The following is a 27399-nucleotide window of genomic DNA, read 5'->3' as shown; positions in this document are numbered from 1 at the left end:
CCTAATTCTAGAAACTCGTCTGCACAATCTTACAGTTAGCACACAAAGTGGTTTGTGTAAGTAATGGAATAGGGTCAGTTACCATTAACAACCAATTTTGGCTATAATTGATGCTAATTAGCACTAATTAGTAATTGACCTAAGTCAGTATTCTAAGAACTGTGTACGCAAAATCCAAAGTGCACCACTGCAAGGGGGACTTGGACCTGGAAGGGGGTATGGGCGGGTGAGGGACGTGCCCCACACTTGTGTGCTCAGGTTATAGACAAGCAGTTAGGTGTGAGCATTTATACCAGCCAGGGCTGCGCCCCCCACCTGGTCACGATGATTTTCCAAACCCGGCAGCGATTCCCATACAATGTCCTCCTGCTGCTGGCACCCGCTTCTTCCCTTCACTGCGGCTGCCTGAGCAAAACAGGAAGTTACTTCAGGTGGCCACAGTAAAGGGAAGAGGCGGGTACTGGTGGCAGCACGGCAGCGTATGGAAATCGCTGCTGGGTTTGGAAAGTCACTGTGACCAGGCAATACGCCATGAAGCCGCCCCCTGAGATGCTGCTCCTAAAGAGTGCCACCTGAGGCCCCTGCCTCAGGCGGCCTAATGGTCGGGCTGCCCCTGATACCAGCCATTGAGTAGCATAAGGGCTTTGCACCTATAGTTAGGCACTGAACTAAGGACTTACACTAGTATGAGAAGAGACTCGAACTGGATATGTTACCCTACAAGAAAGGAGGGACAGGGTGATACAGACATTTAATTTTCTTTTTTTATTTTTTATATATATTTTTTTAATTTATGAAGTTTATTAAACATACTTCAAACAACTTCAATAACACAGTGTCTCAGCCTGTACAACATTAATACCTCCATACTTAAACTCAGACTACAAATTACAGACCGGTATTTCAGTATTTAATATCAGCCCCCTGGCACCTTCATTTTCCCCCTCCCCCTCCCCTTCCCTTCCCTCCCCCCCCCCAAGCCTGAGTCACCGTAACTTCAGTCTCGCTCAGTGCCCACTCTGTTTCCCGTCTCCCCCCCCCCTTCAGTAGAGTGACATTTAATTATTTGAAAGGTATTTAATATGCAAACAAATCTCTTTCAGAGAAGGGGAAGCGATAACATTACAGGACATGAACTGAGGTTGCAGGGGGAGGGGGGAGTTGACTTAGGAGTAATGTCAGGAAGTACTTTTTCACATAAAATCCTGAGGGAGGATGTGATTGAGGTCTAAAATCCTATGTGGTGTAGAATAGGTAGAAGTACTTTTTGAAAGAGTGAAAACTTGATTACTTGGAAATACTTTTAAAACAAATAGGAGGAAATATTTTTTCACTCAAAGAATAGTTAAGCTCAGGAACTTGTTGCTGGAGGATGTGGTAATGGTGGTTAGCACATCTGGGTTTTAAAAAAGTTTAGACTAGTTCCTAGAGGAAAAGTCCATAGTCTGTTATTGAGATGGACATGGGGAAGACTGCTTGCCCCAGGATTGGAAGCATGGAATGTTGCTACTAATTGGGCTTCTGCCAGGTACTTGTGACCTGGATTGGAAGCAGGATACAGACCATTGGTCTGACCCAGTAGAACTAGTCTTAAGTTCTTATGTACAGTAAGGGTGGTGTATGCCTGGAATGCCATCCTGCAGGAGGTGGTGAAGGCGGAAAAGATAGAATTAAAAAATGCATGGGATAAACATAAAGGACCATGTAGGTCTTTATCTGTCGTCATCTACTATATTTTATAACTAGGCGATCTATAGAGAATTACCCTGTATGAGGGTGATTTTATAAAGGAGCATCTACAACATGCCTACTCATAGTTTATTAAGAAAGATAGGTGCGTACTTTTTTTATAGAATACCAGTGAAACATGCCAAGGACGTTCCCGTATTCTAGGCATTTGGGCCGTTAACTAGCCCTAGACCTGGTGTAAATATTCACAATGTAACTGTGAGCCATGTCCACACTCCACCCATACTCCTGTATGATCAGCCACACGTAAACTACATTCTATGGCACATCTTTACAGAATTAGCCAGTAGGCCTGTCATTTACATGTGTCTGTGTCAACATGTGTGTGTAAATTACTAGAAAACTGGCATTTCTCCTTATAGAATTAACCCCTAGGTGTCTTCTCTTCACAGATACATAGCTTAGGTACTGAGAGCAAGCAGCGTGTGGCACTGCCCACCCGTTATTAGGTCATTGTCATAAAAAAACGGAAGTACAACACAAGTAGAATATGCCCTGGATTCCATTTATTCTTTTGAAGAATTTGTGCATATTAATAACGGTGTCATGGAGTCCAGGAGAGGAGAATGGTGTTGGACATCAGGAGGCCCTCTTCTAAAGAGGGGTTTACTCGAATGAGAGGAGGAAACGGAAGAGTGTGGTAGCAGAATTCAACATTCTGTGTCAGAATCTCTGCAGTGGGAAGATCGTGTAACGTGCCTATCCTTTCCCTGACCTTTCATGTTCATGCATTAGGCCAATCAGTTTGTAACAGTATAGCATGAATTAAGAAGGCTTTCTGCTTGCAGCACTCATTGGAGTTTGAGTAGACGTAATGGCCAATGCCCTGTCCCTTTGTCTGTTTTTCCTGTTTAGATATTGATGAGTGTAATAATCAGGATCCCATATGCACTGGAGAACATGAGGTGTGTGTGAATACAGAGGGCAGTCACCGGTGTACCTGTGAGAAAGGTTATTCTAAGAACGATGGAGTGTGCACTCAGGATCAACAGGACCGTAAGTAGTTGAGTACAGTTTACAAGTTCATTGAGTTCTTGGTTTCCTCATTAACTTCTCTACTGTTCAACCCCCAACATAACCCTAGAGGGAATGGGATGTGAGGAATCCAGGGATCTTTATTGCACAGTCCTCCATAGCTGCTTGGAAGGTTAATGAGGAGAACCAGTGTTGGATTACCTCAAGCATTTTTTTAAGAATAGACTAATTTATGCTGTCAGACAGCAGAAGACCAGGTCTGAATTCCCCCATTTCCTAATAAGAAGCAAATGCTTCCATAAATAGGCTTCCAGTAGTGTTTAATTCTTGTCTCTTCTCTCTCCTGACCCTGTTCCTTCATTCAGCAATGGCAGAGAAAGGCCTGTTTGAAGACATGACGGATGACGAGCTTGTGGTTCTCCAGCAGATGTTCTTCGGCATAATAATTTGTGCCTTGGCCACACTTGCAGCCAAAGGGGACATGGTCTTCACTGCTATCTTCATTGGTGCGATTGCAGCAATGGCCGGATACTGGCTGACTGAGAGAGGAGACAGAGTGCTCGATGGCTTCATGAAAGGAAGATAGTTCTTCCTCTGATTGGACACTTGCCTGAGCATGCTCAGAGTCAACCCCAAGCAGAGATGAGGGGATATAGTGCAACGGAACCAGGTCAGAAAATGAATCGCTGGCTATCTCTCTTATTTATTTTTATTTATTTATTTATTTATTTATTTTTGGTCCAATCCCAGACCGCATTGTTCCTCTTTTAGCCATTTTTGGCTGACGCCTTGCACTTTTTTTGTAAGCCCTTCATGAGCCCCCAAGGTGGCATGGCTTTCACATGGAGTGGAGACACTTTACACTGAGGTGATGTGTTGTGATAGTGCTGACCAGCAGGTTGAGAACTTCCCGCAGCTGCCGTCATGGTGAATGGCGTCAGGATGAAACAATGTGTAGGAGGAAGAGGGAGAGAAACATTTACAGCAAGTGAAAGGCTCTGCGAGATAATTCACAGCAAGTGTGACACAAGGGATAACTTAGAATTGACTGAAATGAACCCATTTCTGTTTCGAAGTTTAGGCTAAATGCGTTGTACTTGCGCGCCCCTGAGAACAAAAGAAAGCCAACCACTACTTAGGTGGCCATTGTAACAGAATAATCCTTTGCTTTCATTTGGTTAGATGCTATCGGATGGATTCATCAAGTCAAACAATTTTTTTGAGTATGTCTAAAATTACAGAAATTAGGGCCTGACATGGCCCACTTATGTTCTGACCAAATTAACTGGAAATTTCGGAAACCACTCCAAGCAGAAGTGGGGCTATGTTGAATTCAAGGCAAAACAAAGTCTTTAGGCCACAGTGGCTATGAATCGATGCATAGCTGAAATAATAGAGAAAGTGGCCATGGCCCGCTTTTGCTCTAAAGGGCTCATATGGCTTTTACGATTTTTCCTGTCGAACAGTAGGCCATTTTCATTGTCTGCTGTTGCCCATGTTTGTTCCTGCTTATGAAATGTTTTTAGTTAGCACTTACTGGAAGGAAGTTGTTGGCTCTGCCTCATCTGTATAATAAATGACCCAGTTTGCAGGACTGTACTGGTCCATTTGCCTTTGAAAACGGGAGTTGGGCGGCACTGATGGACACAACTCAAGTTATCGAATCAGGACCATCTAAAAACCCAAAACACTATAAAGACAGAAACTAATTTATAAAGTTGAGTGACATTTACATAAGCTGGTGGTACCTGCAGGATGGGGGGGGGGGGGGGGTGTTCAGAGAGAGGGGGAGTTGGCAGTCCATGGGCGGGAAGGAGGGATGCAGGCATGCTGGGAGGAGGGGTTGGGGGGGGGAAGACAGGGAGAGATGTTGTATGCAGAGTGGAGGGTAAGGTTAAAAAAAAAACCCTGTATTTTATATATTTATGGGGAGGGGGGTGTTGGGAAGGAAACAGAAGATTCTAAGCCAAGGGGGGGGGGGGGGGGGGGGGAGTTGGAAGGTCCCACCCTGTTTAAAGGGCAAGCCTATAAATCAGCTGCTCAGTCACATGTGTGTCACATGTATAAATGTTTAGAATAATGGCTTATACAGGTGTGCACATAGCACAAGACACTTAACTTATATAGCGGATATTTGCAAGGGGTGTGCGCAGGGGAGGGGCATGGGTGGGGCTCCCACAGGTGATTTATGGAGTACTGTAAGTTACACATATCTCTGCTGCACTTATACCAGCTCTGTGGATGGGATCAGTTTAGGCACCTACACCCGATACCATTATAGAATTGGCTTCTACGGTGCAGTCTCCATGCACCTAAGTGGAGGTGCCCAGCTATAGAGTTGCCCAAATTTGAGTGCCGAAAAATGAGCGCTAAGTGCTGTTCTATAAACAGAGCTTTGAGTTGGGCGGCATTTTAAAGAATCGTGTAAATCCTCGCACCCATATTCTATAATGCGTGCGAATTCTAGGAATGCCCATGATCCACCTTTGCCTTCACCTTGGCCATGCCCCCTTTTTGAATCTGCATGGAAAGTTTTTCCATGCATATCTTTCTAGAGTACCAATTTAGAAAGATGCACGCAGCAATTCTAATTGTTGCTAATTAATGCCAATGATAGCGCCTAATTATTGTCTCTAATTGGCTTTTTCAATTAAATTACATGTGCAAATTGGGTGTGTGCCATATATAGAATTTAGGGGTTAGTGGTCAGTTGTGATGTTGAACTTTTGCCTTGCAAAACTTAAAAATGAATTGAAAAAGAGCTAAGTGTCAATTTAAGTATTTCTAAATTAGACAAATATATTATGATTTATGTATTTAATTTTTATTTATTCTTGTAATGTACTGTATTGAGTCTTTTCGAAAGAAATTGTAAGTCTGTGTTGCAGAGTACCAGGGCTTAAATTCCTAGAAACTGTCTTGGAGGTCCCCTGTTCCTGATTGAAATCATAACTAGGAGGGGTCTGTCCCCGATGCAGTAGGCTCTCTTCAGGGGAGAGGGGAGGGACCTCCATGCAGCTGACCCACTTCAGGAAGTCCCCACTACAATCCTGCTGTTGTGTGATGCCTCCCCCAAGCTCTCAACACTACTGAGATCAAAGCTAGTCCATGACATTTGAAAATATTTGCTTGTGATGAAAACATTGCCCATGAAAGGGAGTCCCATCTCCACACAGCAGTGGCTGGATTTAGGACATGCAGGGATGTTTCTTTCTCCAGTCATGCTGGTGATGTGACTGGGTCCTTTCTGAAAAAGAAACAATTTTCTCATTCTCTTTCCTTGAATTTCCAGCTTGGGTTTTAATGTCATGGTCAAGGGTGTGTAAAAATTTGTTTTCCCCAATCTTGGCTTTCCAGATTGCTGCTAAATTATTTAGGTGAGCTTTGGCCTTCCCACTGATACAGAAGCCAAAGGCATTCAAACCAGGACTTGAGGTCCTGCTGAAGGACTTACAGAGATAAACGAAGGAGAAGCTGAAAGGGGATGAACTTGTGCATGACCTGGATGCTTAAAAAAAAAAAATTGGAATCTCTGACTGTAATCACTACTGTGTCTATCCTTACTGATTCCAATCTCAGGAGAATAAACGTCTTCACAAACCGTGATGTGTCCCTGTGTTTTAAACAGTTCAGGGTTCATTTTGTATGCAAATTTAAGTCCTTCATTTTTACTACTACTACTTAACATTTCTAAAGCGCTACTAGGGTTACGCAGCGCTGTACAATTTAACATAGAAGGACAGTCCCTGCTCAAAGAGCTTACAATCTAAAGGACACGTGAACAGTCAGTCAAATTGGGGCAGTCTGGATTTCCTGAAAGGTAAGAGTTAGGTGCCGAACGCAGCATAGACTGTTTGCCCTGTTAAGGATCGTTGGGGAGATCAGCTCTGATTTGACTTTTGCTTTTACATCTTCTTTTGTGCTGATTCCAACTACCCTCCCCCAGTGACATTCCTGGGGGGGCTGGCACCCGGGGCGGATCGCCGATGCGCCCCGCCCCCCCCGGGTGCAGCGCCCCCCCCCCCCCCCCCGATGCAGCGCGGACACCCCCGCGAAGGAACCCCCTCCCCCACCGGGTGCACGCCGCTGGGGGGGGGGGGGTGCCGCCGCGCGTGCCTGCCCTCCGTTGGGCCATGCTTCTTCTCTGCCCCAGAACAGGAAGTTACCTGTTCCGGGGCAGAGAAGAAGCATGGACCAATGGAGGACAGGCGCACCCGTGTAGAGATATGAGGAATTATCAAGCATGACAGAAATCGTGGCATCCTTGAGTAATAGGTGGATACGTACCAGCATCAGCCTTTTTAAATAGAATATGACAGGAAATAGGAAGTCAGTTCTTCTCCTTTGACAGAGGGTTCATATGATCAAACTTCTTAGCACCTTTGAAAAGTCTGAGTCCTGCATTCTTTATTGTAATGCTCTGTTCCAAGGGTTGACAAGCACTGATATAGGACAGCTGCAAATTATAATCTAGATAATTCAGTTGTAAAGCAAGTATAAGTATTGTGATGGACTTCTTGCCCAATAGTGTTCAAATAGAGCAAATCATTCTCAAGCCAAAGACTTCCTCGTCAGGTCTGAAATACGTGACTGGAAATGCAAATTGACATCACTCCTAACACGTAAGTCTGACAAGAGTTTACAACAGGGATTTGGTAATTCTCCATATAAAGTGCAGATTTGGCACTTTTCTGAACTTGCTTCTTTTTCCTCATTGTATCTGAAACAGCACTGTCCTGAACACTTCACAATGGTGTACCGGCACTAGCCTAGGGTTTCCCCAGTAAGAGTTTCCCCTTTCTGTCTGTATGACTTCACTAAAATTGCAGGTCACACTAACCATTGTGGCTGGAATTCCAGTTCAAGGAAACAAATGATTCTGGAAAGACTGTGGACCAAGCAGCTGTGGCAGGCTGGCAGAGGTGGCAGGAGCATGGGGACACAGCTGTAAGGTCACTTCAGTGTGCCACTCCAGTTAATTGGGTTGTACTGGAGTAGTTCTCGTTCCCTTATGATCTCCAGGGATTTGATGAGTCTGTTCTCTTTCCATTTTGTTTCCATTAACTGGACAAATAAAAAAAAAAAAAAGGACATGATTAACCTTGTGTCCTACCCAACGGAGACAGATCAAAACCACAACCATGATACCAAAGATAAACGAGGCAGTCTGACTTCTCTTTGACCTGCAAGGAAAGACCTGAGACAGGCATGGGAAGCAACTGCTTGCCCTGGGATTTGTAGTATGGAGTGTTGCCACTGTTTGGAAAACAGGATACTGGGCTAGATGGACCATTGGTCTGACCCACTATGGATAGTGTTAGACATTCTGGGATTCAAGGCAGAAATGATTTAAAGTAGACCCATCAAATTTAGGTCAGTTACAGCAGATGTTAGAAGTAAGGTGAGTTTGGGGACGAGCAGCACCTCACATGAGCCTCTTAGGAAAGCATAGTGATGTCACTAAGGCAGAGATTCAGGGAGCCTGGTCCTGGGTGGGTCCACTCTTTTATTTATTTAAAACAAGTTGCCCTTGATGCCAATGCTGCCCATCTCTTTAAATTCTGGTACCAAGTGTCAATAAAGGGGGTAAGAAGCTGCTACACTGATGTATTTTGGATCTCTCCTGCTCACCTTCTTGTTTTCATCCCGAAACCTTTGCAGGAATAAGGCTTTCGTTCTTTCCTGTTCCAGATCGTGCAGGAGTGCTAGGCGGTCTGCCTCCCTTGCAGCCTCAGCATCTTTTGCCTGCCTGTTCAACATTTCTCTCTCCATTGCCCATTTCTCACTCATCTGCTTTTTCAACAGCTGCCGCAATTCCTGTCTTTACAACCAACAGAAAAGGTGGTAAACCAGCAAAGAGGAAGGTGAAAGCTTGGAGATTTTGAAACATTATGGTGCACCAAGGCTACATTGTAAGCGTCTTTGTTCTTTTATAGAACAGCAGCATAACCCAGTATCGACACACCTAATATTTAGGTGCCTTCAGTTTCACCAGCCCTAGAGCTGGCATAAATGGATGCCTAAATATGGGAGGGATGCATCAGAAGTGTAGCCAGGTTGAGGGCATGGGGGGAGTGGAGATTAGACTGGCGTCGGCATGTATTTTAAACATGACAGATCATGTGAAAATAGGCGCTGGTGCCGTTGGAAGTCCGTTTGAGGGAGTGGCCGCCCCCCTGGTGACCCGCTGCATGTATTCTGTAAGTTACCTATATGTGGGAGCCCTGCGTACAATGCTTTGCAAGCACACACTCTATGTAAGTTATGCGGGAATTTGCAGTACAGAGCTTAGGTGCTCTACTAGCCTTTAATCTGGTACGAGTGCACCTACGTGCCCGAAAGTCAGTATTCTGAACATTCACCCATACATAAATATGGGTGCCTAGATGATATACCTGCCCTTTAAGTGGACAATTATGAAAAGATTTTGAAGAAGTGAAAATTATTTTTGTTTGTTTTTTGTTAGTTGACTTGATATCCCATCAGTTCTGAAACAGGTTTCAGGGGCTTACAAAATAACTATAACGAGTAAGAAAAGAAAGCCATAATTAGAGAGGAAAGAATAAAACAGACAACCTACAATCATCAGAGGATAAAATCCACACATTTGTACTCATCACCTAATCAGAGAGGCACTGCAGATTCACTGGGGAAGACCATGCTAGAGAAAAACAGGATGAAAAATGTTTGTTCAAAAAATGAGCTTTTAAGAGGGTCTTGAACTTATGGAACGAAAGTATGGGTTGGGGGGGGGGGGTCAGATCGTTCCATATAAATGGAGACAGAAAAAAGTAGGCTGAATTACGAATAGTCTCATAGTGAGCGAATCTGGAAGAAGGAAGAACCAGTTGGCCTAATGGTAGGGCTGCCGTTGACCTGGGGCAATGGAGGGTCCCACTACCATTAAAACTACTCAAACTCTTTCCATGCAGCAAAGGGATGTGGACAGGGACAGGCAAACAATATTTGGGGATTTAATTTTGAAATTCCTACACAGATTTTATGGTGATGACTTTACAACCAAAAATTCTGGTATAGTACCCACAGTGCTAGTCGCACTTGAATTTTCAAGGCAGGGGCGTAGCCACAAGTGGGCCTGGATGGGCCCAGGCCCAGCCACTTTTGCTCCAGGCCCACCCAGCCTCTTCTGCCCGCTCTCCCCGTCCGCGTGGTCTGCTCACTTTTACTGCCCTGAAGCGCCGTTCTCCCTTCAGCAGCACCGGCGATTCCCATAGCCAGCCTTCTGCCAGCGCGCATCGTTGGGGCCTCTTCTCAGGCGCGTCCCGCCTACTCTGCAACTTCCTGTGTCCCACATTTGCGGAAAACAGGAAGTTGCAGAGTAGGCGGGACACGCCTGAGAAGAGGCTCCGACGACGCGCGCTGGCAGAAAGCTGGCTATGGGAATTGCCGGTGCTGGAGGGAGAACGGCGCTTCAGGTCAGTAAAAATAACCAGAACTGACCATGTGCAGGGGGCTGTTGCGGGAGGGTAGCGGGTGGAGAGGAAATGCGCGGCCTGTGCCCAACCAGTCCACCTCCAGGCCCATCTAAAAATTAAACTCTGGCTATGCTCAGTGGTGTTCCTGGGGGGGCTGGCACCAGGGGCGGATCGCCGATGCGCCCCGCCCCCCGGGTGCAGCGCCCCCCCCCCCCCCGATGAAAGGACACCCCCGTGAAGGAACCCCCCCTGCCGGGTGCACGCCGCTGGGGGGGGGGGGGGGTGCCGCGCAAGCCTGCCCTCTGTTGGTCCATGCTTCTTTTCTGCCCTGGAACAGGAAGTAACCTGTTCTGGGGCAGAGAAGAAGCATGGACCAACGGAGGTCAGGCCCGCGCGGCACCCCCCCAGCGGCGTGCACCCGGGGCGGACCCCCCCCCCCAGAAACGCCACTGGCTACGCTACTGTTTCAAGGGGAAACTCCATGAAGAATTTCCCCTTAATGTGTTTGCAGACTTGCAGTTATGAAAAAATGTCCCTTAACTACATTCAGTCACAAGAAGGAAAAAACTCCATAGATAGGATGCACCAGGCGAAATACAGTGGAGGAACAGAAAGGGAAACCTCTCACAGATGGTGTCCAAAAGCCTTCTTTATTTTAGTAAACTTCAACACCATTGCATATCCCTGTTGGAGATAGTTACTGGCATACTCTGTGCTAGCTAGAAGTCAATGGTGGTAAGTATCAACTGATTTGCATTAATGGACCCATAGCAGGAAATTTCAAGCTCCTGAAAGGGTTGTAGTTCTATACCTCAAGGGTCTTGGTTTTCACTGGCCCCCACAAAGTCATGTTATCAGGATACCCTTAATGAATATTAGAATTCAGGTTGTGGGATGGTAGACAAGTAACCTACCAGTCGCACCACAAAGCCTAACGCATATGCATGAAAGATTTGCATACAATGGAGGTAGTAGGCATTAGGAATATCCTGAAAACCTGGCGCTGGACACTCATTGCCTAGCAGTGAAGAGGGAGGCTTTAAGCAATGAAATATATGCAAATATCCTTTCACTCTTGCTCAGCCTGTTGGCATTGGTGCACCTGATGAATAGAAATAAGCCTGCAAGATTGAACACTTCCCATCTCAGTGGAAGCTATCGAATATTCTATTGTTTCTTGGAGAAATCTGTTACCTGTATTCCTCTTTTTCAGCTTTGGATCCATAAAATGGTCGTTGCCAGTCCTGATGGTATCTGCCAGAAGGACACACAGCAGTGAATATCCCCAGACTAGCTGTTTCTCTCCCTATCTGTGTCCCAGATTTAAACAGTTGACTTCCCATTACTTCAGTTTCATAATAAGAAAATGAAGTTCTCCATTCCAGTTTCACACTGAGACAGTACACAAGTATTGCCATACTGGGACAGAACGAAGGTCCGTCGAGCCCAGCATCCTATTTCTAACAGTGGCCAATCCAGGTCACAAGTACTTGGCAAGATCCAAGAAAAGAACAATACATTTTATGCTGATTATCCTACAAATAAGTAGTGGATTTTCCCCAAGTTCATTTTAATAATGGTCTATGAACTTTTCCTTTAGGCAGCTAGCCAAACCTTTTTTAAACCCCGCTAAGCTAACTGCTTTTACTACATTCTCTGGCAACGAATTCCAGAGTTTAATTACATGTTGAGTGAAGGAAAAGTTTCTCCAATTTGTTTAAAATTAAAGAGAAAGGTTTGGTACCCTGTTTTCATTTCCTACTATTCCAACCTCACGACATTATTCTGATACTATGAAAATGTCTGTTCGACTTGTCTCTTGTCTCCACCCCCAGCTCTGAGCTTGCTTAGTGCTCCTGTCTGTACCGTAATGCTGTAGTGACACTGTGTGGTTTATATACTAAGGGTCTGATATTCAAAATTATTTAAATGGCCAGGAGAGGATGACCTGGAAATTTCCACGCTGCCTGTGTATAAAAGGATAGGCCAATGATTCTTTTGAGGCCATGTGGCTGTCGGGACTATTGGTTCGCTTTGACTGCAGCTGCCCCAGACAACCGCCTAGTCTTGCCTAGGCCAGCCCTGCTGTAAAGTGGGCCGGGAACTGCCTTAAATGTGTGACGCCCTGCCTGGCCCACCTCGCACATCCCCTGTAAGTCTGTTACCTTCCTGGGTCATGGCCTAACCTGTAGTACTCCTTCTGCTGCATTACGATGGCCCGCTGCTGGTTGAAATGATGGGCTGCCATAGTTTCTAAGCTCACCGTCCTCCTCCTCACTCCTGGCGGGTGCAGGGGATTCACCCGAGAGCCAAACTGCAGCACAGAAAGAAATTCAGCTGCCGGGTATAGCAAGGGTGGAAAATGAAGACTTAGAACCTGGGTCAGGCGCGTAGGAAAAACATTGTTCATTCGGGCATCTCATTACAGCTTAACTAGGGATGGGCAGTCATTTAAAATGAATATCGTCCATGCACTATGCACACATAGGAGTAAATTTAATAAATGGCGCCCAAAGTTAGGTGCCGGGATGACCTGCACTCTGCACAGAGAGTTCTTTACAGAATACTAGCTTAGCGTACATTTCGTACCTAACTTTGGACGCGCTAATGCAGGTACTCTATAACATTCAGTGGTGTAGCCACGGGGGGGCCTAGGCCCACCAAGGTCTGCTTGCTTGGCTTGCAGGGGTCCCCAAGCCCCCCTGACAGAAGCTTTCTTCCAGCACTGTTCAAAGCTGCACTGCCTGCCCTGCTCCCCCCCCCCCCTCCCCACAGGCATGCTCTGTTTTAGTAACATTGAGCACACGCAAGGCTTCGCATATGCTCAATTTCATTAAAACCGAGCATGTGCACTGTGGGGCAAAGAAGGGCAGGTGGCGTGTGGCAGCAAATAGCGCTGGAGGACGGCTTCTGCTGGCGGAGCTTGGGGGGCCCCGTCAGCCTAAGTATGTGTGGGTGAAGCAGGGGATGGGGAGGTAGGGTAAATGTGCCTCCCCACTTTGGGCTCAGTCCTCCCCCCCCCCCCCCCCCCCCCAATACATTTTATGCTGCACCCAATTTTAGGTGAGCAATACAGAATCCAGGGGATAATGCAAACTTTATTTGCACATCATGAAAGCTCTCTCCTGAGTGGCTTGTATGCGTGAATTAGTACATCATACGCAAACCAGGGGCATAGCCAGACTTCGGCGGGAGGGGGGTCCAGAGCCCGAGGTGAGGGGCACATTTTAGCCCCCCCCCCCGGTGCTGCCGACCCCGCTGCCACCACCACCACCAATTTTGACCCCCCCCCCCTGCCGACAACCCTCTCGACTCCCCTCCCGCTTCCAACCCTTCCCCGCTGCCACCGTCGCCTACCTTTGCTGACGGGGGACCCCAACCCCTGCCAGCCGAAGTCCTCTTCTTCCGGCGCAAGGCTTTGTTCTGTTTCTGTGAGTCTGACGTCCTGCCTATGATCATAACATAGGCTGCAGTACTGTAGGAGGGTCTGGAACAGCAGCATGGATAGTAGTAGGTATCTGGGGCTTGTGTGCTTTTTGTGATGGCAATAATGGGGGTGTGGCCACAGAATGTTTGACAAGTGCTCATCTAAGCAAATACATCTGCTGCAAATTTATTGTTGCTGTGCTGAATCCCTCCCCCTCTCCCCACGGCTGGGTGAAAGTGAAGGACTAGTTTTGAAAAAGAATTTTGAATGATAAACCTGCTAATGAAAAAAACAACAACCCAGGACTAGAACCAGCAACCTTGTGGTTCCAGACTATTTTGCACTGCACTGCACTGCACTGCACTGTGTGTGGCTTCCCTCCTTCCTCACCTTATTAACGGAGAGAGGGACCAAGGCAGGAGTCACAGTGGGCAGGCAGAGTGGGGTAACAGTGCAGCTTCTTTTTGGCGTATTGAAGCTTCCGAAAATGACAATTGGCGTACTTGGTAAAGATATTCCTCCTAAATTAAAAAAAAAAAAAACAAAAACAAGATTGGCACAGATGGGTCCTTAAATCCAGGAACTTTCAATTCACTACTCAGGCAAAACAAGTCAGATGGTGTTTAAGATCTTTCTCTGTGGTGTTTTATACCAACATGACCTTCTAAAAGATCAGTCGGCTGGGACTCTTCTCTGAAACATAAGAAAAAAAGTTTATAGGCCATAACAATGATGTCATTATATTCTGAAAGACTTATAATATAGGGGTAAATTCCATAAATTGCGCCTTCACTCAACAAGTAATTGGACTCTGGAATTCGTTGCCAGAGAATGTGGTAAACGCAGTTAGCTTAGCAGAGTTTAAAAAGGTTTGGATAACTTCTTCCAATAAAAGTCCATAAGCCATTGCATATTCTAGGATTTTCCTTTATTGTTGTCTGATTGATTTTACTATCCTTTTAAAATTGAAGTTCCTTTTCTTTTTCTAATTTTACATATGTTTTTAATTAATTTGTACACTGCTCTGCTCGCCAGTTAGATAGTAAATGTAATAAAACTATTAGCAGAGCCAAATAGCACATCTGGAATATGCAGGACTGCTGCAGTGGTACTAGAAGCCCACTATCCCCTTCCTGAGATTTTCATATAATTAGACTCAACAATCACAAACATCCCAATACCACCCCTTGCAGAAAAAAATCTAGTAAAATAGTAAGATTGGACATTATGGATCAGATATAAAGCCTGTATCAGTAAGTGGCTGGCAAACTGGTAAGTCCACAAAAGCAGACCACACGTCTTCTATTAGTTAAAAAAAAAGGTTTTATTCTTTCCACTTTAAAACACAACCCAACGTGCCCACGTTTCACCTCTCTAGAGGCTGCATCAGGGATTAACAACTATTATTTTATTTATTTATTTGTTATATTTGTATCCCACATTTTCCCACCTATTTGTAGGCTCAATGTGGCTTACATAGTACTGGAGAGGCCTTTGCAGGCTCCAGTGTGAACAAATACAGGGTGATGTTGTAGTAAGATCAAGTTCGTGTGGCACAGCCACATTAGGGAATCGGAGAACAGAAGAGTTGTGTTATGTCCGTTATGTGCTTTAGTTTGGTTGTGTTGCAGAGATTAGGTATTTAAAAAGACATACCCTACCGATCCAACTTAGGTGTTTGTGCCCCTTGGCCAACCTGTTTAATAGTTAGCAGATGTAGCAATGAAAACAGCTGTGGATATGTTTCTTGTCTTAAAAGTGTGCGGGATGCACTTTCAAATGTGCACAATGGCAGTTCCTAATGAGCTGTTTAGTAATGGCTTTGTACCTTTAGGGGCAAATTCTAGAAATGGAGCTGAAAAATGGGCACCGGAAAAAATTGACGCTAGGGCATAGAATCACGCTTAGCTAACGTTAGGCGCCGGACTTACGCCTGCTGAAACCTGGTGTAAATGCTGGTGCCCCAGATAGCTGCAGTGACCCAGTATTCTGTAACTACACGCACAACTTTTTGGAACACTGCTTACACACCCATGGCCACGCCCCCTGTTGAGATACACGTTTGGGAGTTAGGCACCCTGTCTTATAGAATAGTGCACAGCCAGATACACATGCAACTTATAATGAATATCAGTGGACATCAATAATGAGTGCCAATGAATATCTCGGTAGCACACCCAAATTTGGGTGATATAGAATCCAGGGCATTTCCCTAATGGGGTTCCTTAGTCCTCCTGAATGTACAGAAATAAAGGTTACAAAGAGAGAAAATGGACAAACACAGCAGTCACCCTATTCTATCTGTGAACTGAGAAAACTTACTGTATGTCTGTAAACTATATCCCAGAAACACCTCTTACCTGGACTCATTTTGTGCCGATGGAGAGACACCACACAGAACGAGGGGAAATTCTGTAATGAACAGATCAGGTCGCACTTAACTCTGTAAATCAAAAGCACAAAGCAGAAGGTCTTGATCATGCCCTTCCATTCACTTGCTATAAAAAAGCAAAGATGTTCACTGTAATTCTGACACGAGTCAGGTTTGAGCTATGGTAGTGAGAAATCAGTAGTTGGTGTGAGGGAGCACTCCCTCACTGAAGGTGCAGATCATCCACCTTACAGCAGGTGGTGCTAGGAGGCGGCAATTTAGCTGCCTGAAAGCAGGTGGCACTAAACTGCCAAAGCAGGTCCTGAGTCAGAAGGGCGGGGCTCAGAGGGAAGAACGGTTAAATACCCTGAGAGAGTGTAGAACCATGGAGGCCCTGAGGCAAGAGGTCTCCTGGAGGAAGGCTGTGAGAGAAGGAGTCCTCCCAAGGAGTTGGCTGGGCTACAGTACCTGGGGAGGCTCAGGAAAGAGGAGTGGCCCTTAAGCTAAAATCTCCAGAGTTTATGTGGGAAAGACAATCAGAGTAGGAAGTTTCTGCAATTAATGTTGTGTGGACACCAAACGAAGCAGATACGTATGTGGAAAACAATATGTTTAAAGTAAATTTGACACATAATCGATATCTATAAAATCATATAGATATCGATTAGATATGTGTCAAATTTACTTTAAACATATATGCAGCATATATTTCATTGGCTTTTTAATTCAATTTACTTAATTCATTTATTTATATATTAAATATATTAAAGTTTTTGACTATTAACATAATATGTGTTTTATTTGATGTCTGTTTAACAGGATACATACACATATATATATTGTTTGTCTATGAATGTTATGTTAGTGATTTACATTGAATAAAAAATATGAATAAAAATAATATAATTTGTACAATTAAGTTCTATACAATATCATTTTGATATTTCAATTAATTAATTTATTTTTTATTTAACTGTATCACCATGGTGTTCTATTACTATCAGCCAAGTATGAGATTATGGTAATGAAATGTAATTATTATTTTATATTTATTTTTATGTTTACTTGCTTTTATATTTGTTCTAATTGTTATATGATTGTTTGTTTTGTAGCCCCTGATGCAGCCCAGTGGGGCGAAACACGGCCTGTGTGGGGCTTGTTAATTTTTTATTGATCCATATCAATTAAATATTGTTTTCCACATATGTATCTGCTTCGTTTGGTGTCCATCTTGGAGTTTGCAGATCGATTACCCTGCTGTTTTCTTGGACCATTAACGTTGTGTGTCCAGGCTGAAGGCAAGCCTGTGTTGGACTGTGTTTGGAACAATAACATTGTATTTAGGGTTTGACAAGAACACTGATAGCAGTGCATTAAGTGCTGATGCACAGTGGCGTTCCTAGGGTGGCTGACACCTGGGGTGGATCGCCGATGCGCCCCCCCCCCCCCCCCGGATGCAGCAGCGCTCACCCCCGGGTGCATTTTTACATGCTGGGGGGGTGCCGCGCATCTGTCGGCTTCGCTCATTCCCTGCTCCCTCTGCCCCAGAACAGGAAGTTACCTGTTCTGGGGCAGAGGGAGCAGGGAACGAGCGGAGCCGACAGGCGCGCGGCACCCCCCCAGCGGCGTGCACCTGGGGCAGACCGCCCCCCCCCCCCCTTGGTACGCCACTGCTGATGCAACAGGCTTTTGTATGTTAAAACACAGTCATAAAGAATTCTTCTGTTTATTTTTACCTCTTTGTCTGCCGGTGTCTGTGAAATCCTCTAGCCAACCGCCTGTCACACTTACAGTTGGTTCAATCAAATGATCCTCAGAATGGTAGCAATTCCTGATCAGATAAATAAAGACACATACATTTAAGGGTGGCCCCTAAGCATATAAGTCTCCTATCCATATATTTTCAGTGGCACTATAAGGGTAGCACCACTGAAAATCTCTTTGGGGCAGTGGCGTAGCCACAGGTGGACCTAGGTGGGCCAGGGCCCACCCACTTAGGGCTCAGGCCCACCCAACAGTAGCACATGTTTATTGGTAGCTGTGGGATCCCAAGCTCGGCCAGCTGAAGACTTCCTCCAGATGGTAACGAAAACGCTACTCTCCATGATACCGGCACCTGCGTATGTTCAGTTTTCAGCGCATGCCTGCTGCAGACTGCCAAGGTGGAAAGAAGCGTTTTCCCACCAGCTGAGATATTTTTTGGATGGTGGTTGGGGGGGGGGGGGGGGGGGGGGGAGAGAACAATTGGTGCCCACCCACTTCTTCCCTAGGCCCACCCAAAATCTGTTGTCTGGCTACGTCCCTGCTTTGGGGGAGGTGGTCCAACTGTACAAGTAGTGGTGATTTTTGGCCACTATCCATATACTTAAGCAGTTCAGTTTAGGCCTTCAAAAAAGCATTGTTAAAATGACATTGCTAAAATGTCAGCCCCTCCCCCTCAAGCAAATGATCTAAACCAATTAAAAAGACTTAAGAAAATAATCTCAAATACGAAACCAGAGATACCAAGGGTGGTCCATCCGAAAGACTGAGATGCACCACTTCAGTGAGTGATAGTGAAGCCAGTGAGTGAGGTTTTTCTCATGGTGCATTTAGAGTATAAATTTGGAAAGATCTGCTTGTTGCACTCATTTACAAGCTTCTGCCCTCTCTTTCTTCTGTCCCCCCAAGTCTAGCATCTCTCCTGTTGCTCTGCTGCTGCCCACCCAGTCTAGCATTTCCTCTCTAGGTCTTGCCTCCCTCCCCAGTCAAGCATCTCCCCTCTCGCTCTTCCTCTCATAGGTATAGCATCTCCGCTTTCACTCTCCCCCAGCCTAGCATTTCCTCTCCTGTTCCGCCCCCCCCCCCCCCCCCCCCCCCCCCCATAATTGTTAAATTAAAGTGAAACAGTAATGATGGGGACAATGTCACTGCATATTGTAAAAACCCGAAAATAAAAAGAAAATCTTGAAAATTCATGTTTTCCATCTGCTGATAAATAATGTGCAGTCTTTTGGAAAAGGGTGCACTCTTTCTGAAACAACACACACTCTTTTCCTGACCAGGGCCGGTCTTAAGGCGAGGCGACCGAGGCGGCTGCATAGGGCCCCGCGCTCAGTGTGGGGCCCCGCGCGCCTCAGGTCGCCCCGCCCGCCTGAGCTCCAGTCCGTCCTTCCGTCCTCCCTCCCTCCCAACGAATCCGATGCGCGGCGGTGGCGGCGACAGCGGCGTGGTGGGGGCGGTCCGCCCCCCCCCCCCCCCCAATGTCAGCGGGGGGGGGGGGGGGGGGTGTGCTCCTGTCACTCCTGCCTTTAAAAACGCAATTTGGCAGCGCCGAAGACAGTGACAGGCAGTGCCTCGCGTCTGCCCGCCCTCCTACTAAAATCTGTTGGACGTCATTGGGCCTCCCACATTGAGTCCCGCCCTCCTCTGAGGTAACTTCCAATTACCGCGAGGGCGGGCGGGACTCAATGTGGGGATTGGGGAAGGCCCGAACAACATCGGAGAGATTTTTAGTAGCAGGGCAGACCGAAGTGCTGCCTGTCACTGTCTCTCCGACGCTTCCAAATTGTTTTTTTTAAAGGCGGGGAGGGACTCAGATGTGAGAAGGGTGGAGGTTCTCAAATGGGGAGGTGGAGAGGGGGATCACGGATGGTTGAAGGGGACTGGGGTTGGGGAGAGGATTCTCGGATGGGAGAAGAGGACAGGTGGGGAGGGGACTGGGGTTCTTGAATGGGATAAGGGGACTGAGGTGGGAGGGGTATTCATGGATGGGAGAAGGGGGCGGGGAGGGGGTTCTTGGATGGTTGAAGGGGACGGGTGGGGAGGGGAGGGGACTGGGGTTCTTGGATGGGAGAAGGGGACTGTCACTGGGGTCTGAGAAGGGGCCATATGGGGCCTGGGGCTGGTTGGAAAATGGGGCATGCGTGGGTCAGGTGGGAGAATGGTTCTGAAAAGGGGGCCCTAATACAAGGCATGTGGATGAAGGGGGCTGGAACTGGGGGCTGAAAAGGAGGGTAGGTGGGATAAGGGGGCTAGCACTGGGACTGGAGGCTGAAACTGGGGACTGGGGGCTGAAAAGGGGACAGGGAGAAGTGGCTGGGGGGCTGAAGCTCGGGACTGGTGGGATAGTGGGGCTGGAACTGGGGGCTGAAAAAAAGGGGCGGAGAGAGGGGCAGATCCTGGATGGGGGAGCGAGAGGGAGGGCAAACCCTGGATGGATGGCAAAGGGAGGGCAAATGGTGGATTGAAGGGGCAGAGAGAGAGAGGGCAGACAGTGGATGGAAGGGATAGAAAGGGGAGAGAGAGGGCAGAGAGGGCAGACACTGGATGGCAGAGAGAGACCGAAGACAGGTGCTGGATGGAAGGAAGACAGTGAAAAGAAGATGAGGAAAGGAGAAACCTGAGACAACAAACTGTAAATAAAATATATTTTTTTTTATTTTTTTGCTTTAGGATAAAGTAGTATTGTAGATGTGTTAATAAATGTTTATAATATAGAACATGTAAACAAGGTAATCTTTTGATTGGACTAATTTTAATACATTTTGTCTAACTTTTGGAGAACAAAACCCCCTTCCTCAGGTCAGGATAGGATACTGTAACAGTACTATACTATATTGACCTGAGGAAGGATGTTTTGGCCTCTGAAAGCTAAGTCTATTAGTCCAATAAAATGGTATTATTTTGTTTTCTATATTTGTTTTATTTCTATTTGTTAATTTGTAAAGTGGTGATTGGTATTTGTTAGGTTTTTTTTCAAATTTACATCTGCTGTCTTTATATTTTGCACAGTACTAGGGGACATTTTCTGTTTCTGTGGTGTTGCATTGTATGCAGAGTCTGGCATCTTGGGGGTTCAGTTTAATTTTTGTCTAAATAGAAAGTTTTAATATTACTACTTATTCTATAGTGGATTAGGGTGTATCTGTGTTTGTGAAAAAGACATGGCTTTCACTTGGCATTGACTGTGCAGGATCGACGACGATCTGTACTATTCTGTCTGGTTTCATTTTACAATAGGTGAATTGATGCTCTAGTGCTCACTGTAGTGTTTTAAGATGTTTTCCTTTTCTTTGTGTGATTTAGTAGAAATGACTGCTTATGGTATGGTAGAATTGCTCTATAGGTCCTGAGTGTTTTGTATTCTCGGCATACCTAGTACTGGATTTTGGAGGGGGATGTTAAAAAATGACTGGGAGGGAGGGAGGGGGGCCTTGGAGCTGGGAGGGAGGGAGGCCCTGGAGCTGGGGGCCTTGGAGCTTGGAGGGAGGGGTGGCTGGCCCTGGAGCTAGGGAGGGGGCAGAGCTAGGGGGCGGGGCTAGGGTGGGGCCCCATCAAATTGGTCTGCATAGGGCCCCGCACTTGCTAAGACCGGCCCTATTCCTGACAGTACATCATTGCGCACCCACAAACCTCGTGCATGTACATAAACGCAGTGCACGCACCTGCTATCGGAAAAGGAGTGTTCACTGTTTATGAAAGAGTGAGCTCTTTTCCCCAATAATATGCTCTATCTCAAAAGAGTGCACACCTAATGACTGTTCCTAAAATGAAAAATTGCCGAAAGAAAACAACTGAAACGAGCATTCCCAGAAACAACACAAAACAAACTTTTCTGCCTATCCATCCCTATAGCTGGGTCTGTGGTATTGCTGTAGGTAGCAAAAAGGACAGACTGGCTGGGTCTTTTGATTATTAGGTGTTGTCAGCTTCTGTTCCTCTGTGGCTTGGTTTGTCCTACTTGACAACATGTTGTAGGAGTGATTGATGAGGTGTTTATCTTTAGGGGTGGTACAAAGATTTGAAATGTACTTGTTTACCCTGTTGAGTTGTTCTTTGTTTTGAATCCATAGTAACTCTTTTGAGTTTTATTTTCAGAATCAGTGAATTCCACCTCTTGTGCACAGGATTTCTTAATACATTAAAAAAAGGTACAGATATGTTGCATGTTTCTTTCTAGGTAAAGTGTACACATGATATATTGGCCTAATTTGTAGTAGTGATAGTGATGTCGTGAGACATGAAATGAAGTAAACATGCAGGGCTTGTGGCAGCCAAAGTGCTGCTTTTCTCTCCAATATTGACCTCTGCCATTCTGAAAGGATCCAGCGCAGCAGTTCATTTCTCTAGGCCTGGTTGTTCATTAGGGTCTGCACCCCATCTGGGGACACATCATTAATTTACAGCCCACTATACTTTAGTACAGTAATATATAAACATCACAATACTGGAACAGATGGAAGGTCCATATAGCCCAGTATCCTGTTTCCAACAGTGGCCAATCCAGGTCACAAGTTCCTGGCAGGATCCCCCCCCCCCCCCCCCCCCCCCCAAATAAAATAGATTTCATGCTGCTTATCCCAGGAATAAGCAGTGGATTTTTTCACAAATCCACTTTAATAATGGTTTATGGACTTTTATTTTAAGAACATGTGCAAACCTTTTTTTAAACCCTGCTATGCTAACTGCTTTCCCCCCCACATTCTCTGGCAATGAACTCCAGAGCTTAATTACATGTTCAGAGAAGAAATATTTGTTTTAAATGTACTACTTAGTAGCTTCATTGTGTGCCTCTTAGTTCTTGTAGTTTTGGAAACAGTAAACAAGCGATTCACATCTACCCATTCCACTTCACTCAGTATTTTATAGATCTTTATCACATCTCCCCTTAGCTGTCTCTTCTCCAAGCTGAAGAGCACTAGCCTCTTTAGCCTTTTCTCACAGGGAAGTTATCCCATTCCCTTTATTATTCTGCTTTCCCTTCTCTGTACCTTTTCTAATTCCGCAGTTTTTTTTTTTATATGCGATGGCCAGAACTGCACACAGTATTCAAGGTGCAAGAAGAGACTTAAATTACTAGATAATTTGTTTTCATTGCGGGCAGATTCAATAGAGATATTTTACATCTTTTATTATGTGCTACAGACTATAGTTATTTTAGAAATCAAATTAAGACATCCATTTTGGAAATATGTTTTAAATTTTACAGAGAATCTAACTATATTACTTGTTCTTATTATGATGATGTATTTTTCTGGTAATGCCCAGTTTCTTCTGATGTAATCTGCGCAGAACCGTGAAACATATTGTTATGTTATTATGGAGCGATACAAAGGCATTATAATATTTTCAGTTTTGTTCTCCATTGCTTTCCTAATAATTCCTAATATTCTATTTGCTTTCTTAGCCACTGCTGCACACTGAGCAGAGGGTTTCAACATGTCTTCAGCAATGACGCCTAATGTGGAACTTGGCATCATGTAGATATAGAGATATAGTTTGGGTTCCTCCTCCCTACGTGCATCACTTTGCACTCACAGCAGTGGTGTAGCCCCCCCCCCCCCCCAATTTGGGTTCAGGGTTCCCCAAGGTCTGCTGGTTTGGCTGGTGGGGGTCCCCGAGTCCCACCCTGCCAGCAGAAGCTTTCCTGCAGTGATATTTGCCACCATACTGTCTGCCCTGTTTTCCCCCTCCCCTATGGCATGCTCATTTGTAGTGAAATTGAGCATGCGTGCCTGGGCGGGAAAGCAGGGCAGGCAGCGCGGTGGCAAAAATCGCCGCAGGAAAGCTTCTGCTGGTGGGGTTTGGAGACCCCCACCAGCCCAGGTCTGTGGAGTTACAAAGGGAGTCGAGAGCAGCAGGGAGGCGGGGCAAAATGAGCGCTCCCCCTCCCCCACTTTGGACTCATGCCTCCTCCTCCCAAATTGAGGTCTGGCCACACCTCACAGTAAATTTCATCAGCCATTTGGATGTCCAGTTCACATTACTTAAGTAAAACCAGTGCTTTTTTTTGAGGGGGTACTGAGTACCGGCACCTTTTCCATTGTCTGATAAATTTAACTCATGGACCCCAAGTTTTAATGAAACCTCTCAGGCTCTACACACCAATTCTGCCTTGTCATAGATTCTGTGACTGGTTGCAGGGGGCCCTGGCTATTGTGGGGTGGGTTACTCAGTTATCATCCCATCCCTGAAGGGTGGTCTAGCATTTGAGTACCAGCACCTTTTTTGCTAGAAAAAAAAACGCAGAGTAAAAGCTAAAACATTTACAATCTTCGAGTCACTGTGAACAGAAACCTGGTATTTAATGCAGTTATTCAAGTGAAACGTTACTAAATGGTTTTCATATAAATCACTAGCACTCTTGGAACGGAAAGAACTGCCGTTCACACTAGCAAGAAACAGCTCTGACCTTGGCGTAGCCTAATTTCTTAGAGCAGTGAGCTGAGAACCGGGGAAGCTGGGTTTCAAATCCACTATAGCTCCTTCTGCAAATCACTTAGGGCCGGGGGTCCTTTTATAGACCTGCAGTAGCGTTAGCGCGTGAGATTGCCGCGTGCCAAAGCCACTTTTAACAGCGGCCGTAAAAAGCCTTGGCATCCTTAATGGCTGTGCACTAACTTCACAATTAGCGTGCCGCTGCCATTTCTGCCGGAGCCCTTCCTACCACCTATTCACATGGCAGTAAGGGCTCGCACACTCATCTGGTGGTAATTGGGCAGCACATGGCAATGGATGTACGCTGCACGATTATTTATTTATTTGTTGCATTTGTATCCCACATTTTTCCCACCTTTTTGCAGGCTCAATGTGGCTTACATTATACCGTAATGGCGATCGCCATTTCCGGAATGAGAAATACAAAGTGGTATTGCATTAGAATTCATAAATGATAGAGTAAATGATAGAGTAAGTTCGTTTCCGGCGTGAGAAATAAGGTGGTAGTGCATTAACGTCCATTAGTGACAGAGTGACTGAAGCAGTCAGGTATAGAAAGTTCAGTTTTGTCTGGTTCTGGAAGAGTTTCGTTGTATGGTATTTAGGATGGATCATTGTGGTATGTCTTTTTGAACAGGTTGGTTTTTAGTGATTTTCGGAAGATTGTTAGGTCGTGCATTGTTTTTATGATGTTTGGTAGTGCGTTCCATAGTTGCATGCTTATGTAGGAGAAGCTGGATGCATATGTTGATTTATATGTAAGTCCTTTGCAACTGGGGTAGTGGAGGTTCAAGACAGGGCTGCCGAGAGGGGGGGACGGGGGGGACAAAAATCCTGGGGCCCGGGCCTCCAGGGGGGCCCCGCGCCGTCTGGCCCGCCCTCTGTCGCCGCCTGGCCCACCCTCCGTCACTCCCAGAACTAACCTTAAGCCTCCTTTCACTTCGCAGCAAGCAGCAGCAGGTCAGGCCACTCCTTCCTTCCATGTAACGTCCGCGAGGGCGGAGCATGGAAGGAAGGACGAGAGGTCTGCCCTGCCACTGCTTGCTGCGAAGTGAAAGGAGGCTTAAGGTTAGTTCCGAGGGCCCGGCCCGATAGCGGGTGGAGGGGGGCCTGGCGACCTCGGGTGGGTGGGCGGCGGGGGGGTCCCGGCGATCTCAGGTGGGTGGCAACCTCGGGTGGGCGGGGACCTTGGGTGGGGGGGGGGGGGCGGGGGCGGCCTTGTCCCGGGCCCGGCTCCGGCGGCCCTGGTTCAAGAATGTGCGTGCTGACCTTTTTGTGTTCCTGGTTGGTAAGTCTATGAGGTCTGACATATATATACTGCCAGGCATGCCTACTCCCCACCCACCGTCCTAGAAAATCATTTCTATTTTCTACAGGGAAAACGGCACGTACTGAGGCTATAACTACCACAGGGCACCTGGCCATGCCCCACACCATGCACTACTACTACTACTTATCATTTCTATAGTGCTACTAGACGTATGCAGCACTGTACACTTGAACATGAAGAGACAGTCCTTGCTCGACAGAGCTTACAATCTAATTAGGACAGACAAAAAGAACAAATAAGGGATAAGGACAAAGAGTAGCAAGATTCCATGCACAATCCTAAAGAGTAGCAAGATTCCGGAATCCCATAGTAGCAAGATTCTGTGCAGAATCCTAAAGAGTAGCAAGATTCCGGAATCCCATAGTAGCAAGATTCTGTGCAGAATCCCAAAGAGTAGCAAGATTCCGGAATCCCAAGACTACTACTACTACTTATCATTTCTATAGTGCTACTAGACGTACGCAGCGCTGTACACTTGAACATGAAGAGACAGTCCCTGCTAAACAGAGCTTACAATCTAATTACCAGCGTGGAAGCCCTACCGCCCTTTAGTAAAAGGACCCCTTAACCCTCTATTGCCTAAGATACAGATTGAAAGGTCTCTGGGGGCAGAAAAGTACCTGCTGTACCTGAACGTAACTTGCATGAGCTACAGGTGAAAAAGGTGTGATCCAAACCATAGAGCATGTTTTTATAACTGGATTACACACTGAGTATACACTGATTTTCTTACCTCATTCCAGAAACTGCACAGGTTACAGAACTATTTCGTGAAACAGCCGGAGCACAGGTAGCACTAGCCCACAAAGAAACATATGGAAATCGGTAGCTTCCGCTACGGCAGAAGAATGTCTGCTGTCGCAAAAGGTTTAAGAGCCGAGTCTGCCTCTCCAGAAGAAAATAGATTTGCCCCTGTATAAGAAATATTGTTTAATTTTTGTTCCTGAATCTTTCATGAGTGAGAGGAGGATGGCGGCAAAAGGGAAAATAACCTACCTCTTGACCTCTTCTCTATTCCCCCCAGAAATGATTCTTTGACTTCTGAAGATGGAAGACGGCAGTCTTAAGTTTATGGAGCAAGAAGGAGATTTTCCCTTGGCGAGAAGAGGTGAAAGTTTTCACTAACTCGCCCTCCCACAACTTGCCTTTCTCTGGAGTGTTTGCATCATGTGATCTCCAGCTTCTCCTGGAAACCAGATTGACAGTAACTAGTCAAACACCCAAAGAGGGAGAAAAGGAGAACCAAAGCTTCTCTCACAGAGAAGCCAAGAAAAGAAATATTTTTTAAAAAGTAAGTTGAAAAGTAGGAGAATCGGCTTCTGTTTAGCAAAGAGGAGCGACTGAGCCTGAAAAAGTCAGAGTAAAACCTTGTCTATCACAGTGACAGTCCATTTCTCATTGGCTCCTATCATTCAATCTGTCTTTTTTGAGAATATTGAGATAGTTGGCTGAAAGGAGAGCACTGGAAGTGGTGTACTTGAATGCAAACCAGCAATGAGCAAGGGCAAAGGTGCTGATGAAATCTGTGTGGTGATTGCAAAACTTTACTATACTTTAGTAAACAGAGCCACCTAAGAAGTGTTTGTACAAGTAACCAACCATACCATAGATTACATGTTTTCCAAGATGCTTTGCCATGCTTCTCTTTCATGACCTTTCTCCCATTTAGCGTACACGTCACTGAAGAAGCAGCAAATGGAGATGTGTAGGTCCTTAGCAAACAAGGGCTGCTGCTGGCACACAATTTTTGTTCACTAAATAAAGGTGGTTATCATGTTAGTCTACTTAAATATGTAGAAATAATGAGCAGCAAACGAGCTAAAGGTGAGGCCTTTCTACTGAACTACTTGTCCAGGACCTGCTTTGGGGAATTCTAGTCCTATCATCGCATCAATGCAGAATGAGCTCAGGA

The 27399-nt window shown here is 45.9% G+C and overlaps 2 protein-coding genes across 3 annotated transcripts in view; one reads left to right on the top strand and one right to left on the bottom strand.

Annotated features, from left to right (window-relative positions):
• CRELD1 (cysteine rich with EGF like domains 1) overlaps positions 1 to 11434 on the top strand; it is a 29268-nt gene extending 17834 nt beyond the window's left edge. The window contains exons 10-12 of one of the 2 annotated variants that reach the window (XR_003942522.1): positions 2605 to 2745; positions 3090 to 3394; positions 11374 to 11434. Coding sequence is in view for 1 of the 2 variants with exons in the window: in XM_030206765.1 (XP_030062625.1) it covers positions 2605 to 2745; positions 3090 to 3310 (362 nt within the window). In the remaining variant the exon portion in view is untranslated. Of the gene's footprint in view, positions 1 to 2604; positions 2746 to 3089; positions 4473 to 11373 lie in introns of those variants that run through there. The other variant, XM_030206765.1, reaches the window with a different exon arrangement.
• LOC115472476 lies at positions 6946 to 26589 on the bottom strand. The gene is made up of 9 exons (XM_030206766.1): positions 26484 to 26589; positions 26221 to 26399; positions 17695 to 17789; positions 15948 to 16030; positions 13978 to 14108; positions 12347 to 12474; positions 11355 to 11414; positions 8356 to 8545; positions 6946 to 7788 (listed from the first exon to the last, which is right to left on the bottom strand). The coding sequence occupies exons 4-9, from the start codon at positions 15955 to 15957 to the stop codon at positions 7678 to 7680; spliced, it is 630 nt and encodes a 209-aa protein (XP_030062626.1). The 5' UTR covers positions 15958 to 16030; positions 17695 to 17789; positions 26221 to 26399; positions 26484 to 26589; the 3' UTR covers positions 6946 to 7677.
• Positions 26590 to 27399: the final 810 nt, after the last annotated feature.

This window comes from Microcaecilia unicolor, chromosome 6, assembly GCF_901765095.1.
Source record: "Microcaecilia unicolor chromosome 6, aMicUni1.1, whole genome shotgun sequence".
NCBI classification, from domain to species: Eukaryota; Metazoa; Chordata; class Amphibia; order Gymnophiona; family Siphonopidae; genus Microcaecilia; species Microcaecilia unicolor.
This window is presented reverse-complemented; position numbering and strand designations above follow the sequence as displayed.

Coding starts and splice junctions, on each gene's coding strand:
- LOC115472476 (XM_030206766.1), bottom strand. Junction 8,546..11,354: donor GCTGAAAAAGAGGAATACAG/GTAACAGATTTC, acceptor TTGGTTGTAAAG/ACAGGAATTGCGGCAGCTGT. Junction 7,789..8,355: donor TTCGGGATGAAAACAAGAAG/GTGAGCAGGAGA, acceptor TTATTTGTCCAG/TTAATGGAAACAAAATGGAA.